This window comes from Amphiprion ocellaris, chromosome 22 (genome assembly GCF_022539595.1).
Source record: "Amphiprion ocellaris isolate individual 3 ecotype Okinawa chromosome 22, ASM2253959v1, whole genome shotgun sequence".
In the NCBI taxonomy this organism is placed as follows: Eukaryota; Metazoa; Chordata; class Actinopteri; family Pomacentridae; genus Amphiprion; species Amphiprion ocellaris.
The window spans coordinates 10,202,091-10,220,787 of NC_072787.1; the positions used below are offsets into that span (position 1 = coordinate 10,202,091).

Consider the following 18,697-nt stretch of genomic DNA (forward strand, 5'->3'; position numbering starts at 1 on the left):
AGTACGAACCAAATCTCTCTGTCTGTCATCAAACTGGTACTTAGTAAAATCTTGCTGACAGATCTAATAAAAGCTCCCTTCAGACTCTATTATCTGGGTCACAGGTGCTCTGTTCTCTGTAATCTATATTGCAGCGCTGCATACAACAAGCGAGCTGTCCTTTAGCATTGCAATGCATTCAGAAGATACTGTTTTCAATGGGAGTCTAATTCTTAAATGTTGTGGAAAGGAAGTCCATAACACTCCCTCAGTAATCCCTCGTCATTACAATAGACAGGTATTGTCTGCTGTCGTATTTACTTTTGAGAAAACCTTCCATAATGTTCCCTTTAGTTAAAATTACCACCTGAGTGTTGATGAAGGGCGACAGAGTATTTTGGTGAGAGAAGGTGGTTGTCGGTTGTTTGGCTCTGTGGTTGAAGGACATGTGAGTGACTTGAAGCAGGCGGTCGTTGGCCTCCGAGGGATTGGCTGAGCGGCATTAGGACTGTGAGCTGAAGCGCTGACCACTGACCACAGACAAGTCTGCTGGTCAAACACCGCAGGGCCTCTTCTGGACAGTCCTGCTTTCTTTGCTTAATGTTAATGAACATGGCTATTCTCCTCCTCCAAGCTATTTTATTCCCCCAGTTCAATTCCATCAGCTTTCTATTACTCTGTTTAATATACACTGCCTGGCCAGAAACGAAGTCACCTCATGGATTTAACTAAGCAGACAGGTAAGAGCCTTCCACTGGATAATTACTGCAGTGATGAATATGTTTCAACTACAACAACTTATTTAACCCTAGCTGATGCAGTGAGGAGCTTCTCATTTCTTAAACAACCATGTTGGAAGACATATCCTGTGATCGTAGAAAGGATGTTAATCTGTTTCAGAAAGATCAAATTATTAGCCTGCGTCAGCCAAAGAAACCAACTAAGGAGATTTCTGAAACTACTAAATTCGGGCTAAAAACCGCCCAACACATTATTAAAACCTGAAGGATAGTGGTGAACCATCATCTTCAAGGAACAGCTGTGGTTGGTCATGTGGTCTGATGAGTTCAGATTTACCCTGTTCCAAAGTGATGGGGGCATCAGGGTAAGAAAAGAAGCAGATCAAGGGATGAACTCATCATGGCTAGAGCCTACAAGCATGTGGGGGTTAGGGTTATGATCTGGGGTTGGTCAGGTTCAGCAACGTCATGTTCCCAAAGGATGAGGTCAGCTTACTACCTGAAGATACTGAATGACCAGGTCTTTCCATCAATGGAGTTTTTCTTCCTGATGACATGGGCATGTTCCAAGATGACGATGCCAGGATTCATGGGGCTCACATTGTGAATGAGTGGATCAGGGATCATGAGACATCATTTTCACACATGGACTGGCCTCCACAGAGTCTAGACCTCAGTCCAACTGAGAATCTTTTGGATGTTCTGGAGAAGACTTTGCACAGCGGTCCGACTGTCCCATCATCAATACAAGATCTCGGTGAAAAATCAATGCAACTCTGGACAGAAATAAATGCTGTGACATTGCAGAAGCTTATTGAAATGATGCCACAGTGAATAAGTGCAATACTCAGAGGCAGTCCAACAAAATATTAGAGTGTGCGACATTTTTTTTGGCTGGGCAGTTATGTTCCAGCTTTCTTCTGACCACTCTGCTCTATTCAGTTCCTGCCTCTAAGTCATACCTCCAAATCTGGTGAGTGCATCCTCAAACATTATTTTTATTAAATTGAAACAGTCCATATAATGCACCTTTTTCCTGCGGTTTGTTAAATAGCTGCTTTTTTGTCATGTAAATGGTATGAACTATTCTCTCCAGAATGAACCAGTTTAAAACATTTTACCATATTCTTGCAGACCTCAAAAATAACATTACAAACCTGCAAATGTGCATAATATGGGCTCTTTCAATAACTCAACAGGCTACTTTTCTTTTTATTTATTTATTTGGTTGTGCTCATCAGTCACTGTCAGATTCATTTCGGTCTCATCTTCTGTCTGATCTGTCTGTCTGTCTGCTCATCCTGCCCTCATCTCCCAGCACAGACAGCCATTTGGCTCAAACTTTAAGTCACTAGTCTTTCTTTCAGCACCATTTACCTTTTTCCTTCCGTTTCTACTTAAAGAGACATGCATCCCAGTTTGTAAAAACCAACCTGCCAGGATGAAGCTCCAGCTTGTTTGCAAGTATGACTAGCTCTTCTTAAGTTAGTTTTACGAGGTCTGAGCTTTTTTGTTGTCCATTGAAACTGATTTAAAAGTTGATGATATGAGATTTTTATGCAGTTTACAGAAGATTAAGCAATCTTCAGATATTCTTATCATATAAGAAAATAATTTCTCATGTGACTTGATTCATAAACCACTGAAGACCAATCACAACAAACACAGCTGAAAAGCATTTTAATGTTATTTATTAGATGGATGCAAATGATGAACCATTAAGTAAAGGCTGTCAATAGGAACACAGCTAAATATGCACAGGGTTAGAAAGTTTTGAGGCCGTGCGTGTCAATGTGTGTGTGGGTTTTCGTGCTACCTACAGCTGCAGGGACGGGACAGTGGAGCTGTTGCGCAGGTGGAAATGAGAGAACAGCTCCCGTCAAAGCGTCCAAGTGATCTGCAAATTGTCCATCTCACTCTCTTCCTGTCAGTAACTGTCTCTGTCGCCCCTCCTCTCATTGCATCCCAGACTTTCTCGTTCCCCTTTTCTCCCTCAGTTCTGTCCCACTGGTCTCTCAATATTCCTCTCTGTGACATCTGACTTTGTCTTTTTTCATCTGGTCTTGTCATCTTTATCAGCTTGTCCCCTTGTCCGATGACAAGGGGATTCTTGTCGTGTTATTTTTACCAATGTGTTTTCCTTGATTTCTTTTGGAGCTATTGCTGCATTAATCAAAAATGTTTATTCTCTAAAAGAACACTCCTTAGCCCATCTGCCTCTCTGTTATTATCTCTTTTTCTTACTGTTTTTCTTTCACCACTTTTCTTTGTCATCCCTCAAATTCATATAGGATATATGAATTCTGCCTTTACCACCGTCATTTATTCCTCTCTCCTTTCCTTTTTCTCTTTCTGTCTCTTGGGTCTTTCTGTTTCTTGTAGCAGATTAAATCACCCACAACATTTAGGTGAATCATCAGAGAAATTCCCCAGTACTGTCAGTTTTCTGGTTAACCGCGGCTACCTCTCAGCGTTCAAACGGGTGAAAATTAAAGAGAAAATAGTTCCAGTGAACACTAACTTAGTCATTTTACATGCTTCTGTGTACTTTCTCATGAACTCAGCAATGGGAATATGAGAACAGCATTAAGCCAAAAAATAGACGTACGACATACTTACACTCTTCTCCTGGAGGTTTCAATGAGCGCCATTTGCACCAAATCACTAATATAATCACTGTTTTTCCATCTTTAGAATCAGTTTAAATGAATTCCTCCCTGAATCATCCAAATCTAAATCCCTTTTCCCTTCTGTGTGTTCCTGTCTCAAAGCTCACGTCATGGTGGATTAGCACAGAGGTTACGCTCGCTGTATGCGTTGTGTGAAGACTCCCCTTTGATTTTAGATGCAAAACCTCAGTGGATTTCAATCGAATTTCAAGCTGAGAAGGGGGAGAAGCAGCTGGAATACTACTTAACTGCTAATGCTGTGACTCCCAGGCTGCTTCCCAGCGCTGCAGTGATAAAATGTAGCATAATGTGAGATGTGAGACTGTGGGTGTCTTCATATTTCAAGATTTTAATTGTTTGTCTTCATCTAGACACTGCTGAAAATGACTCTCTTCTCTGAGATTACCAGAATGATTGATTTGAACAGTCTGGTGAGTTGTGGAGTGAGCTCAGTAGTGCCTAGAGATTTTCTTCAGATATGAGGAAAATAAATGTTAAAAGAAATGTGTCCTGCGAATTTCATTAAAGTCGAGTGAAATTGCTACATTTTTTACCTCAATTAAAACTGTTGTGACCTTGACTGTAATCTTTTTCATTTCACTGGCATGATCTTAGTGAAATTTTGTTGCAGTTCTCAGGAAATACAAAGTAGAAGCAGTTGCCAGTTGAATTCTTGTCTGTTACCACCTTTTGCAGCTTCACTGGAGGACCATGACGATAGTAGATAACTCCCAGAGTGTTTGTGTATAACTCATTGTGACCTGGCTAAGTTGAAAAGTGACTGCTTACAAGGCAGCAGCCTAGTGGGAAAATTATTAACCTGTTAATAGAGATTTCAAATCAGAGATCTTGCCAGTTTGTCAGAGCTGCTCACAACAGTTAAACCTGTCTATGAACACTGTTACAGTTGATTTTACTCATTCAAAAAGAACCATCCGCTTTATTTTTCAAATTTCACCATAGATATGAAACAAATAGACATATTTTGGCTCGATGTGTGTTTTTCTGGTGTGATTTCAAGGATAGCGAAGGGGAATTCATCGTGGAATAGTACTGTGACAAGTGTTTCTTTTATGTCACTTTGCCAACATGATGTAAATGCCATCAAACAGCAACTGTACACCAATTAGCCACAACATTAAAACCACAGAGACAGTAGGCGAAACGAATAATTAAAATTGTTCCTTTTGTTAGAAAGTAATTTGCTGCCTGGAAACCTTTTCCTTGCATTCATGTGGACGTTTCTTTGATATGCACCACCCACTTAAACATTGTTCCAGACCAAGCAAACCTTGTCATGGCATTCCCCAAGGACAATATGCCCTGCTCCTTAGGAACTCCTTAGGAACAACGAAGTGAACATGACAGAGCCCACCCAAGGTGTTGATCTGGACACCAAGCTCCCACGATCCCAGTCTGATCAAGCATGCCCCCATCCATCCATCCATCCATCCATCCATCCATCCCATTTTCTTTCGCTTATCCGGGGCTGGGTCGCGGTAGCAGCAGACGAAGCAGGTCATTCTAGACGTTCCTCCCTCGGCAACGCTTTCCAGCTCTTCCTGGGGGATCCTGAGGTGGTCCCAGGCCAGACAAGATACAAAATCCCTCCAGGGGGTTCTGGGCCTATTCCGGAGTCTCCTCCCAGGTGGATGTGTTCGGAAAGCCTCCAAAGGAAGCCTCTCCGGAGGCATCCAAATCAGATGACAAAACCGCCTCAACTGGTTACTTTTGACGTAAAGGAGCAGAGGCTGTACTCTGAGCTCCCTCCAGATGTCTGAGCTTCTCACCCTATCTCTACGGCTGAGCCCAGCCACCCTGCAGAGGAAGCTCATTTCAACCACTTGTATCCGCAATCTTGTTCTTTTGGTCACTACCCAGAGGTCATGACTAGAGGTGAGGGTTGGAACGTAGATGGACTGGTAAATTGAGAGCTTTGCCTTGCGGCTCAACTCCCGCTTCACCACGACGGTTTGATACAACGCCCGCATTACTGCTGCAGCCGCACCAATCCACATGTCCACTTCACACTCCATTTTCCCATCACTCATGAACAAGATCCCAAGATACTTGAACGCTTGCTTGGGGAAGCAATTGACATCCACAACCATCTCCTGCAAAGCATCGGAGCAATTTTATCTTTTAAGACAGCAACGACTTCTTGCACAGATAATCATAACCATGGAGAACCTCCTGATCGACCATGACCTGGATACAGTTACGGATCGGTCCACAGAATTCCTGAATTTCTGGCACAATTTCTGGGTGTATTTTTCTGGATGATGGTGCTACATGAAAAATTAAAGTGTGTCTGATGTGGTAGTCAGCAGCATGGGGGCCCCACAGGGGACAGTGCTCTCCCCCTTTCTCTTCACCCTGTACACATCGGACTTCCACTACAACTCTGGGAGCTGTCACCTCCAGAAGTTCTCCGATGATACAGCCATTGTTGGCTGCGTATCTGAAGGGGACGAGCGGGAGTACAGGATGGTCATCTCTGACTTTGTGGACTGGTGTGAGCGAAACCATCTGCAGCTCAACGCCAGTAAGACGAAGGAGATGATCGTGGACTTCCGCAGGAGGAGGACACCCCGGACTGCACCGGTGAACATCCAGGGTTTGGACATTGACATGGTGGACACATACAAATACCTGGGTGTTCACCTCAACAACAAACTGGACTGGACACACAATACAGAGGTCCTGTACAAGAAGGGCCAAAGTCGTCTCCACCTGCTGAGGAGACTGAGGTCCTTTGGAGTGTGCAGGACTCTGCTCAGGACATTTTATGACTCTGTGGTAGCGTCTGCTATTTTCTATGCAGTGGTCTGCTGGGGAGCAGGGAGCACTGAAAGGGACAGAAAGAGACTAAACAGACTGGTCAGGAGGGCTGGTTCTGTCCTGGACTGTTCCCTGGACTCCATAGAGGAGGTGGGTGAGAGGAGGATGTTGTCAAAGCTCACATCCACCATGGACAATCCCTCTCACCCACTGCATGGTCACTGTGGGGTCTTTAAGCAGCTCCTTCAGCAGCAGACTGAGACATCCACCCTGCAAGAAAGAGCGCTATCGCAGGTCCTTCATCCCATCTGCTATAAGACTTTACAACATCAGCATCACTGGCTGATGTTAACATAAACTGGACTATATCATTACCACCCCAAACCATAAAATTTGCACAGACATTCTTGCACTGCACATCTTTGCACTTTTAAACTTTATTTTTATTTTTATTTTTTTCTGTTAAAAATTTTGCCACCCTTGTATATATTGTAAATAAAACTGCTGTAACAATGTAAATTTCCCCTGGAGTGGGGAGAAATAAAGAACTTTATCTTATCTTTATCTTATCTTATCTTATCTTAAAGGATCACCCTATTTATTCCAGATCTACCTGACAATCGGTCCAATAGTTGCTGAGACATATTTTCTTTAAAAATTATGACACTTTACTTTCTAAACAGGTGTCTGATTCTTTCGTACATTTAACATATGTTGCAGCAAATGTAATAAATATCTGATACTTGTGAAACTCCTCCAGACCTTCTCACCAACCTACACTTTATCAAAGTTTTCGAGCCAAAAAGTCCCTTGATTGCCAAATAGGGAATATCAGACTTCAAGCTCTTAGTGTAAGCCCAGAGGTGTTGGAGCGAGTGTTGTAAAGTCATTTAGAGTGCCATGACCTCTGTTTCAAACCTCCACACACACACACACACACAAGCTTTGCTCATTTATCTAGCCTTCAGCACAAGAGCATACCTGATATCACTCACAGTTAGTACAACATGTGTGTGTGTGGGCAGCTGGTGGGGTAAGATGATGAAATGGTCACTGTCACATCTGATAGAAGTCACAGTTACACTGATGTGAATAACATCTCCTTCTCTATAGGTGGTTTCCTTTGCTTCAGTGGAAAGTGTTTGAAGTGCAGAGCTCAGACGTAAATCTGCTTTAACTGGTGCTTCATTATCATAATTCGTTTTGACCAAGTCACAGCGACTTTCTTGCCTTTGCTCAGAAATGCAGTGAAGCCAGAATGACATGTCCTCCCTCCCTGCCTTCCCTATTTGATTTGTTGCTTAAGTTCAACATTTATGTAAGTTGGAAGTGTCTGCGGATGAGGGGAGCTTTGACCTCCCTGGGTGTGGGTACAAGGTTGGGCTGGCACTTGTGGGAGAGTCTGATTGGTCCCAGTGTTCTCACATCAACACAATTTTCTCTTCTGCTATGACTCGGGGAACAAAATGTGTCATTGGTCCATTTTGGGTGGGTCCCCACATCATAAAATTACCAGAAAGTTTTAACAACCCTGCCCCAGGTACAAAATACAAATTTTCTAACCTAAGCTTTGGGCTGTAAAAGTATTCAATATGAATATTCAAATCTGTTAAAATATAATCCAACCGCTGCTTTTTTATAATCAAATCAGACAGTATCTTCGATTAATCATTTGAAAGAAACAGACTGTGTAGAAGAACACTGTGCTTATGCATGTGTGAGAAAATTATATTCTTGTGTTTTTCCTTCTAATTCCCTTTTATTTAGATACTTTAATCTCAATTTTGAGATAGTAATTGCCTGTTATTGCCTCTACTAAGTAAGTTGGACTAACTAGCTCAGTCTGACCAGTTTTATTTTCATAGAAAACTAGATTTTGAAACTTCAAATTTTGTGAAGGTACAACAAATTTAATATAACAAATTAGAGAGCTTTAGGGTTATTGGTAGACATATTTTGGTAGCTTTAGACAAATAGTTTCCCACTGCTCCAGTGTGATGGCTGTAGCTCCATTTATCATACAGATGGAGTTGTAGATTTTTTTTATTTGACTCTTATAGAAAGAATGTGCTTCCATAAAATGTAAAACTATTGAGCAGCTGTAGTAGAGGAATTAATGTATATCCACGATGGTGGGAATTTATGTTTGGTCTTGCTGTAGGTGAAAAATGGAGGTGGTAGTATACATCTAGCTCTGGTTCCAGGTCTGTCTGCACTTATAGTCTGTGGTGGTGTAGCTGCAGGCTGCTGAGTGGAGCGAGAAAACTATTTCAATCTGTGAGGTCCTGGGAGAGTAAGAATAGTAAGAGTGTATTGATATGTGTGTGAATTTAAGACCAAAAATCAAGCCTTTTTTTATATTGCTGGTATGTCCATATGGTGTTTTTACATGATAGAAGATACATCATGAGGACAATAAGCAGTTAACGCTATGACTCAGCATTTCTACCTTGAAACTAAAGCTTAACAATGAAATAAAAATGTGAATGCAGACATCAGCGGTTTCACATGTAACAAACCCAACACACCATCCCTGTCAGCTGGCAGGTTGTGGCTAAGCAGCAACTGTTGGGTTCGAAAAATTAAAACAACACAGAATTGCCAAAAACTGTAGTTCCTCAAATGGCCACTTGAGGCTGGTTCCAAAAGTGAATCAATCCCCATAGACCCCCATGTTAAAATGTGCAACTTTACAGCAGAAATAATCATGTTTACAGCCTGGTACAAAATACGGCTTCAGTCTTTATAGTTCATTTCTCAATTGTTGAGGATGAATTTTCACATAACTCACCTGTTTCAAAAGTATTAACGCTTTTTATTATATAAATTATGTATAATTGAGGATGTGGTTGCTTTGGGTGCTATCGCAGGACAGTCCATGGCCCACCTCAGCTACAGTTATACGGCACTTTTTTTTTTTTTGCTTAATTTGGGCTGGTTGTCACAGAGGGTTCATCTATCTTTATGTAGTCTGTAGAGAGGGGTTTCTATTTCACTATTCTTCTCAGAATCGGTTTCTGGTTCGAACCTGCATGGCTTAATCACTCCAATATTACAACTAGCCATTTTGTAGTATAGAGTAGTTTTATTGTGTGAGCTGGTGTGCTTGAGCTGCATGAGAGTTGTAAAGGTGGTTGGAGAGATTCATAGGTCTTACCATGCTAAAGGATAGAAGTATAGTATTACATCTGAGCCATTTTAAGGCAAGAAGGGCTTATTCTAAAAAAACATCAACTTGTAAATATGTAATTTTGATGAACAGAGATGAGATTTTAAGGGATTAATCAGTGACCATAGAGGGACTTACTGTCTAGTTTTTGAGAGTTTTGCAATATAAAACACACATTTGCGGCTTTGCATTTCCTGTTAATGTCAGCGTGGGTATTTCCGAGCACAACCTTCTAATTGCATACAACATGTCCCTCTTCATTTATTTGTGTATCAGTTGACTGTGCGGGGCCTTTGCTGTGGGAGAGAACTCCCGGCTGAAACAGAAACCGATTCCCCAGAGAGCACATTATCATTATGGTGCATATTGCACTTAAAAACATAGGCGGGAGAGCATTTGTTGGTTTTGTCATTTCACGCCGTCAGAAGTGGTCGCAGAATGTCTCTAAGTTTGCTGCTGCTGAAAAAATCATGGGCTTTTGCTTCGAACTGATGATAACAGGGATTTATTTAGGGAAAGCGGAAGCCGCAAAACCTATTAAGACTTTATGTATAAATCACATGTTTTACATGCTTTAAAGGCTTCTATGGTCCACCTCAGTTCAGTGTTTGTGAAAAGGAAATCCGCTCATTTATTCACTACTGTATATTTACACAGAAACCCGGTTTGTAAATATAGATTTTGTTCCTATTTTTAGTCAATGCATTATGAACTTCAGGGAAGCCATTGAAAAGCCACAGTATAGGTCAAAAAGCAATAAAAAATGCAGGTGGCACTTAAATTTTGATCCTTTTTCTTTCATTAACAGGAACAGGAGCTGCACACCAATATTCAGACAGTTAATAATAATTTAGCTGTATTATCTTTCCCCGTCTTTTCCTTTTTTGTGACTAATGTCCTAATCCTGTATGTCTGTGTGTGTGTTTCCATCCCACAGTGGAGTATGACAGGGAGCTCTCTCCACAGCGGCGTCACCACAAGGAGTTTAAGTTCAACCTCTCACAGATCCCAGAGGGCGAGGCCGTCACCGCAGCTGAGTTTCGCCTTTACAAGGAGTGTGTGAGCCGCGCCTTCCGCAATGACACCTTCCTACTCAAAGTCTACCAGGTGGTCAAGGAGCACCCTGATAGGTACACAGACACACGTGTTGGGCTCCTCACTTCTCCCAGTCACCCTGATGAAGCTTATATTTACCCTTAATTAATTTTGCATATATGATCTATATACATCTGTCTTAGTGCTTCATTGAAGCAACTGAGACACATTAACAAACCAAATGGCATAAATGCTAAAGAGAATGCTATGTTCTAACTCTGTTGGTCAGATCATGTCACCAAGACATCATATTTCATTGTTAGGTTACATTTTACAGTGGACATCATTAGGTCATGACTCAAAGAGAACATGCTCAGACATGTTCAGACTTTTGCTTCCCATCTTGCCCTTATTACTTTGTGACTGATTTCATACATATTATACTTTTATGTATTGTTATGATTCCAATATATTTTAATAGCGATAATACCTTAAGTATACACCATTATGTTTTTAGCACTCCACATTTCATCTCCTAGACAACATATGATTTATCTTCACATCAAAGTTACAGGTTATACTTTGTGATCTCTCACAAAGCTTCTAGCCTTCTTTTTCCTTCACACACATTCAGTACAATCAAAGCATCAGTGATTATTAGAATATTCAACATTAAGTGCTTCACACACACATACTACTCATCAATTCAACTAAAATTTGCCAGGATTACACCATCATTTACTTTCAGCACATCGTACCCAAAGAATATTACACTACATATCCATAACAGGAGGTATGGAGCTGGGTCCAGATTGACTTGCTGTTTGGTTCCAATCCAGACCGAGGTCCTCAGTTTTGGTTTTGTTGCACCTTATTTTGTTCTTAGCATGTTTTGCATGTTGTGAAACTCTTGGATCTTGAGTGGAATCTTAAGTTCTGATGCATGCATGGGTGGGTCCAGTCGGCTAGCAGAGGGGTTGCACTGTGTTCCTGCTGAGAATCAACAATGTCAACATAAAATAGGGTGTTACTGAAAACAGCAAATGTGTTGACTTGACTTTTTCTGGCTACAAAAAAGGTAAAGATTATGACTTAAAAATTTTTTCCTCCTGCCTCTGTGTTTCATTCTGCGTGTGTGTTACACATACTCTGGGCTGTTTCCATGTTTATAATGTAAAATCAAGCAAAAGCCCATCTTACAGAAATAGCACGGCTTCAAAATCCTCCCATCCTCCAAATGAGCACAGCTAATGCATGCCAAACATTTACATTACGTCGGCAGGGGTAGATAAACATTCAGCGAGATTTCTGAATGATATTTGTGTTTTGTCAAGCCCGCCCACTGAGATGCAACATTAACATGAAGAGAATTTCTGATAGACATTTTTAGTCCGGCATCTTATATAGCTCTGTATATTTTGTTTGTCAGTGGATACACACCAAGGAAACTTTGTTCCTAAAGCCTTGATGTATGGAGATCTAGCACATCTTATTAATATATTATTCTCTGTTAAAGCATCTTGAGAAACAGAAACACCTTAAGATGGGAGTCTCTAACACCGAATGCTTTCAGAGTGCTGTTCCAGGCCAAAGTTGAGACACGTTTGGATTAAAGAACCATAAGAACATCAGCTATAGATGTTGGCAACGTATATTTTTCTGCCTGTCAAAAGGTTTATATTGTATCAAGAGCTACTTATTTGCTGCATTCCTTTATCCCTACAATGGTTGGTTTGTGCTGTTCAGCCTGGAGGTAAAGCCTTTTATTTTTAGAGATATTTAGGGATTAAAGGGCCCATATAGCTCCAATTTCTGTATTATTGTAGGCCTGTTTTTTAACCTTGAAGAAAATTACAGCCTGCATCATTCACTATCAGATAGAGAAAAAAAAAAACAGAAATACAGCATCTATATGCGATGCTGTAATTGCTCAGATTTCTTATCTTCATCTTCCTCAGTGCTGAAAGTCTGTGAGAAAAAACCACAACTAAGACGTTATTTGCTGTAAAGTCTTTGCTGTTTTTCTCATTTTCCGCCTTTTGCCAAAATTTACCTTTGCGATCGGCCAATCAGTGGGAGGCCTATTAACTTCCCCATGCCCCTCCTTCCAGTAGAAAACCGACTCCTGTTTTGACTCCAAGCCGTAATGATAGAGCGCTTAATTAGCTTGACACCCTTTGTACTTTTCATATGATTGGAGTGGTTTCTTTAACAGCGGGCGAGGAATGCGAGAGATTACAATGCCAAAAATGTGGCAAGCCTGATGTCATACTGAGAAAAGACAGACTGCTGCAAAAGCTGCTTTTACTGACCAAAACCCCTTCAGCAGCATTTTTCTAGCTTATATAATGTACCCAACATGATGATATATTTCATGTTCTTGCTGCTTATACAAAGACATAGATCCAGTTTTCAAAAAGACATACGGAAGTTCTAATCTTCTGCATCCCTTCCCTCCTGAAGTCTGACTTACATATTGCTTTTACAGTCCTACAAGTATGCCTTTCCAGCAGTTGAGAAGATGAAAGCGCATGAAATATCCAGGCCAGCTGTGAGTTACACTCTCTCACCTTGCATAACAATTTTAACAACAGCCTTATAAAGGGGACCTATAGTAGAAAAAAAGCACAACGTTGACTCTTGACCTTATTATTCCAGTTCACTTAAGCAGTCAGTCAATAAGACGTTTTACAGTAGGCTTTCAGCGGCCTTCCCCCCTGCAGGTGGCTCTCTGATGGACTCCCTGCCGGCCGCCGTCACGCTAGCGGTGTGTGAAAAAGAAGCAGAAACATCGGCGCTGATATGATGAATGTATGGAGCTAGCAGTGGGATGGAGTGTGTGTGTGTGTGTGTGTGTGTGTGTGTGTGTGTGTGTGTGTGTGTGTGTGTGTGTGTGTGTGTGTGTGTGTGTGTGTGTGTGTAGGAAAACAGGGTGTAGTGGCTCATATGGAAACCGTCGGGAACACTCTCATTAATGACCAATAAAGAGGGGCTGCTGAAGCATGACTGCAGGGGCATTCTCCGAACACCTGGATGATTGTGAGGCTTTGATGTCGGTATTGGAGGAGGGTCGGACGAGCCCGCCACTGTGTTATTACTACTGTAATGGGACAGCAGGAGGACAGGCCCTCTTATCACTCACACTCTGTGTTTTCCTTACATGTCCTCTGCTCTCTTTTCATTAAATACCCCCCCCCACCCCCACCCCACCCTTCTACGACAAACGGGGGTTTGACACATTCCTGCGTTTTGAAGCCTGATTTCATTCACACAAAATATTGTAGATGATATTAACATACATGTAGCCTGATACCAAATTTTATTTCCTTCCTTTTCCCAGTCCCTCAGAGAGGTAGGCTTTAAGGTCAGATCTACAGTGGAGGAGAATGCAGTGTATTCCAGCATTTTCTAAGTGCAGTTATCCATCTTCCTGTCATTTTGTTATGATACTGTTACCCTGATACAAACCAAGAGCTTCTGCATTTCCTTTGGCTTCTTAAAGAGCTAGATCTGGTCTTTCTTATGTGCTGGGATCTTAATGACAGTCTTTTTCACATCTGTGTTTTAAACTATTGATTCAACACAAACATGTCAAAATAAAGAAGACAAGGCACCTGTGCTTCTTTTTTGTTTTTTTTTTTCTCCACAAGTTACCATAAGTTGACCTTTCCATTACTGTTTGAATGTAATTTTTTCTTCCTTACAAATAGTACAAAACACTATGGATAGTGGACAGTTTGATATTTAAAGGTGCAGTAGGCAGAAATTTGTAAAACAGCAGAATTTACAGCTCTTTTCTCTGTTCAAAACTTCTCCCAAATAACAGGCACTTAAAACACGCAAAAATCACCAAATCAGAAGTCAGCATTTATTTGTGGCCTTACCCAGGACCCAAGTTTCTATCCCACTGTGCCATAAAATCCTGTTTTTACCATGAAATTTGTTGCTTTTTATACTAACTTATCTGACAACCCTTGTGATTGGCTAGAACCTGCTGTTAAAGGGTATTTTTTCCTGAAACCTGAAAACGAAACCAGGAGGAAGTGCAGAAGTCTAATTTCCTCTCAGACCCCTTTAAATACAAAATACTGAACGTTTAGTGTTGACCATGGATGCCAAAAGCTACTGCAACCTTTAACTAAGCAGAATTCTTCAGTCTGTCCTCTTTCTGAGTTAATTTTTATGTAGATCCAACTATTTGCACAACTTAGCATCACTTCTATAGTGATTATGTTTTACCCAAGATATTTATTCTTTTATTTTGTCCTCCCAGAGAGGCAGATCTGTTCCTGCTGGAGTCTCGCCGGCTGTGGGAGGCTGAGGAGGGCTGGTTGGAGTTTGACATCACTGCCACCAGCAACCTGTGGGTGATGAGCCCAGTACACAACCTGGGCCTGCAGGTCAGCGTGGAGACCAGCAACGGTGAGGAATTCCACTATAAATCAGTCTCTTTTATCCACAATGCACACAATTTCACTACCTAAAACTATGTTGAATGAAAAAATACATTCATTCATGCTGATAATAATTTAGGCAGTTTTCTCAAACCAGCAGAGCCACTGTGGGATTTTTTTTTTGTGTGGTTTCTTAGTGCTGTGTTCTTCAAAGCAGGCCAGAGCATCAGCTGTAAGGAGGCGGGGCTGGTAGGACGTGACGGTGCGCTGGAGAAGCAGCCTTTCATGGTGGCATTCTTTAAAGTCAGCGAGGTGCACATGCGCTCCGCCCGCTCCACTGGCGGAAAACGCCGCCAGCAGAACCGCAACCGATCCACACAGCCGCAGGATGGATCCAGAGGGCCGGGCCCAGCAGGTATTTGAACGCTGAACCTCAGCTGACCTAAGCACACTGAGCAACCATGAAAGCAATCAGACACTAACTGACCTCCGCATAACCTCACTAGAAGCGTAACTGATGTCTAACCTGTTGAGATCAGCGGATGATCTCAATTTGTGTTTGAAGTCTGATTGAAGTATTTCTCTTTGAGATGCTTGATGAATTGGACCTGACTTCTGCCGGATCTTGCTCTAATCAGCCTCCATCCGATGTTCTAGTTCAGGATGATGACGAGCCGAAATCTGTTTTTACTGTAGCTTCTCTGTAGGAATTAAAGGGAGAGCAGTGTGTCGTAAAAGCCGCATCTTGAGCGGGGGACCATCGTGTCTTTCAGAGCGATATATAAGATATGTTATTTATGAAGGCGCTTTCTATTGCACCCTTCCACACAGGCTGAGCTACACAGCTGGTGGGAGGATTTGGCTACAAATTTGTGGTACAAAGAGCTGATAATAAAAGAACAAAGACAGGAGTATGAGATTAAATGCATGGTGTTAGGGACAGCAGTATAAAAACTTAGGCCTTGACATGAAATAGAAAGAAGAATTTTACGTTGCCTCGTAGCATCATTTAAACCAGCTATAAACGGTGAAGTAATCCTCTAGAGATTTGGGACAGCACGGCAAAATGGCACAAACTAGCGGACTGCTGAATATTCAGTGATTTAGGATGCAGACAGTGAATCCATCTTGACAGGTGACCTCATCCTCTGAACCCCCTCATCAGTCCTCCTTCCTACTCAGCAGATGATGTAATGAGCAGGTATAAGGCCGGTGTTATGAGCTCCGCAAGCTTTTGAAATTAAATCAAACCCCAATCCGCCTACCTTTCACCTGCCGTGTAATTCTGGCCAGACTTTATAGCGCTTAAAGCTAAGCTGCTCCTGTGAGGCTTCATTGTGCGACTGCTGCGGTATATAAAGCTGGTGCTCAGTGAGCCCGCTGTTAATATTTTCTGATCCTTGCCTATTTTGACAGATGAAGCATCATGCTATTAATAAGTCTTTGCAGCCTGCTTTATGTCAGAGGAGAGCCATGTATGCAGCAGTAAAAGCAATGTCTCTACCAGGCAACCACCTCCATATACTTTAAGTATAGCGGATACAGTTAAAATATTAAAATTTTTCTTACACCAAATAGAAACATTTTTTAAACTCCTGCTTTAAACAGAGACAGACATTATTCTCAGGTCTAACATATGGGTCAATATGTAATTCTGGGACTTTCGAAGTCCATGGGATATATCTGGTATACATTTTTATTAAAAGTAAAAACCCTTTGTTTTTATGTTAATTATCATCATGTCTTTACAAATTCCATACTTATTTATTATGGAAACAATCACTTATTATTAAAAAAAATACTGGACATCACTAAAATGTCAACTAAATAACTGTCCAAATTTAATAACAACCACCTTCTAATTAGCTAAACAATAATAAAATGAGGTTATTCAAACATTATTTTGATTGCGTTCTTTTTATTAAATTGAGATAATCATGACCGATATTTCTTTTATGGCAATATATCAAATTTTATTATGGAAAATAACACATTGTATCTGTGTCCGAGAAATAATTTTCAACTAAGTTACCCATTACAAAAACACCTCTCAAGAAAGATCACATGACCTGCTCCACATGATGTAATTTCCTCCTGAAGAAAAGACTGGCCAGACTCCAAGGCTTTCTTAGATATTTAATATAAAGTAGTGTGTGAGTCAAGTATATCTTTATAAATAACTTTCAATTTCAATTTTAATCAACTTTATACATAATATTTCAGAAGAATCTTTGTCTAAAAATGCCATTTGGTGTTTGGTTGTAAGCGGCCATGTTGATTTTAGGCCTGAAAAAAGCAAAAATGTCAACTATGATACAAAAAGTCCCGCAATTATATATTGACTCGTGATGAAACTTTGTCTCTGCTTTTCCACATAAAAACTACACTGAGGTGCAGTTTTTAGAAATACCTGGGCACAAGATCATATATCAAACTTCAATTACTAAAATTTCCCAGAAAATATTACAGACTTATACTAGAAGCAGTCAGTCTGAAACTGCACAAGTAGAAAGCTGAGTTTGCAAAGAAAGTTTACATAAAAATGCTGTTAATAGCACATATTTGAATATCTAAGTTTAGCAGCAGCTAAACTTAATGTAGCCAAAATAGTTTGTGGCTGTCTAAAATCGGCGCACCTGCTTGCTGGACTCATGTCAGACTTGTAAAAAGTTATGTGCCAAAATCAGCCCAAATATTTTTTTGCCGATTCCAAGGGGCTGAGAGTGTCTCAGTGTTAGCCGTGGTGCTGCTAACTGAGGCGAATGATGACACCAAAGAGGTTTTAGTGTGGGCCCCCCCAAAATGTCACCAAACCTCTGCCAGAACAGACTCACTTTTGGTCCTCTGGTGCCCAAACACAGCTCAGTGCACTGGCACAGAGCTGCAAATAGCCCGTCTTGGCTGGCTACCTGGGAAGTCATTTACCTCTGCTTTGCTTCGTGTGCTATGCTGTTTAATGGCTTTACCATCTGCATGGTATACAGAAGTATTTGTAGGACAAGTTGGGTTTGTTCTCACTGCTACTCTCCATTTGCTGGGATACGTTGGCTCTGTTTTCTGTTTATCCAGAGCATCTTCGGTGACTTTCTCAGTAGGTTACACCGCACTACTGTTAGCACAAGAGGTTGTAAGTTAAATTCCTGCAGGGCTTTTTTCACAGTAATTGCGTTAGATGAAAGCTTTGGCTGACACAACACAGAACAAAGACTTATCATTTGTTACGCTGCAGGACAGTTTTGTGTTTACCACATGTTCAGTTTTGGCTCTAGACCTGTACTCTCCTCTACCCAGCTGTCACCTTTGGCTTGAAATGTCCTAAGATGTCCTGAAACTTTAAGACATGTCTTTGAAGACAACGTGAAACTGGGGTACAGTAGTGGACCGGAGAGCTGAGGTGCACAGCATCTGCTCACAATGTGGGAAAGAGTTTCTATAACAGATGTCACCCCTGTTTTTTTTCTTGTGTATAAGCGAATATTTATGTGAAATGTAAATAAACTTACATCTAATAGCTCAGAGGAATGGTTTAATACAATCGTGATAGTCTTCAATCTTATGAGCAAATTTGCAATCTAGCTTGTCTGTTGTCTGCTTTTGTGTCCCATCTGCATCAAGAGGATGAGAAAACTTTCAGTGAGGCGAATCTGCTTTAAAATCTGCTCTAACAACGACAATCTGTTAAATATGCGTCCTGGAGGATTGGACTTTACATAACCCAAAACATCAAGACCTCTCCGCCTCACCACTCGGGACGACTGGGAGTGTAAATATTTAGATCCTACACAGGAAGCAGGGAGGCCCCCCTTGCGACAGCCGTGTGTCCGCGGCCAGCAGAGGACTGCTGGGATTGGACGGGATGGGAGGATCCGTGAGGAATTCAGGAGGGCATATGGTTCCAATACCGCATCACTCACTCCAGAGACAGGGAGG

At 41.3% G+C, this 18,697-nt stretch overlaps 1 protein-coding gene across 1 annotated transcript in view; it reads left to right on the forward strand.

The window, feature by feature from the left end:
* bmp6 (bone morphogenetic protein 6) overlaps positions 1 to 18,697 on the forward strand; it is a 59,947-nt gene that overhangs the window by 22,214 nt on the left and 19,036 nt on the right. Inside the window, exons 2-4 of the mRNA XM_023299867.3 lie at positions 10,276 to 10,468; positions 14,647 to 14,795; positions 14,985 to 15,182. Of these exons, the coding sequence (XP_023155635.1) occupies positions 10,276 to 10,468; positions 14,647 to 14,795; positions 14,985 to 15,182 (540 nt within the window). The remainder of the gene's footprint in view (positions 1 to 10,275; positions 10,469 to 14,646; positions 14,796 to 14,984; positions 15,183 to 18,697) is intronic.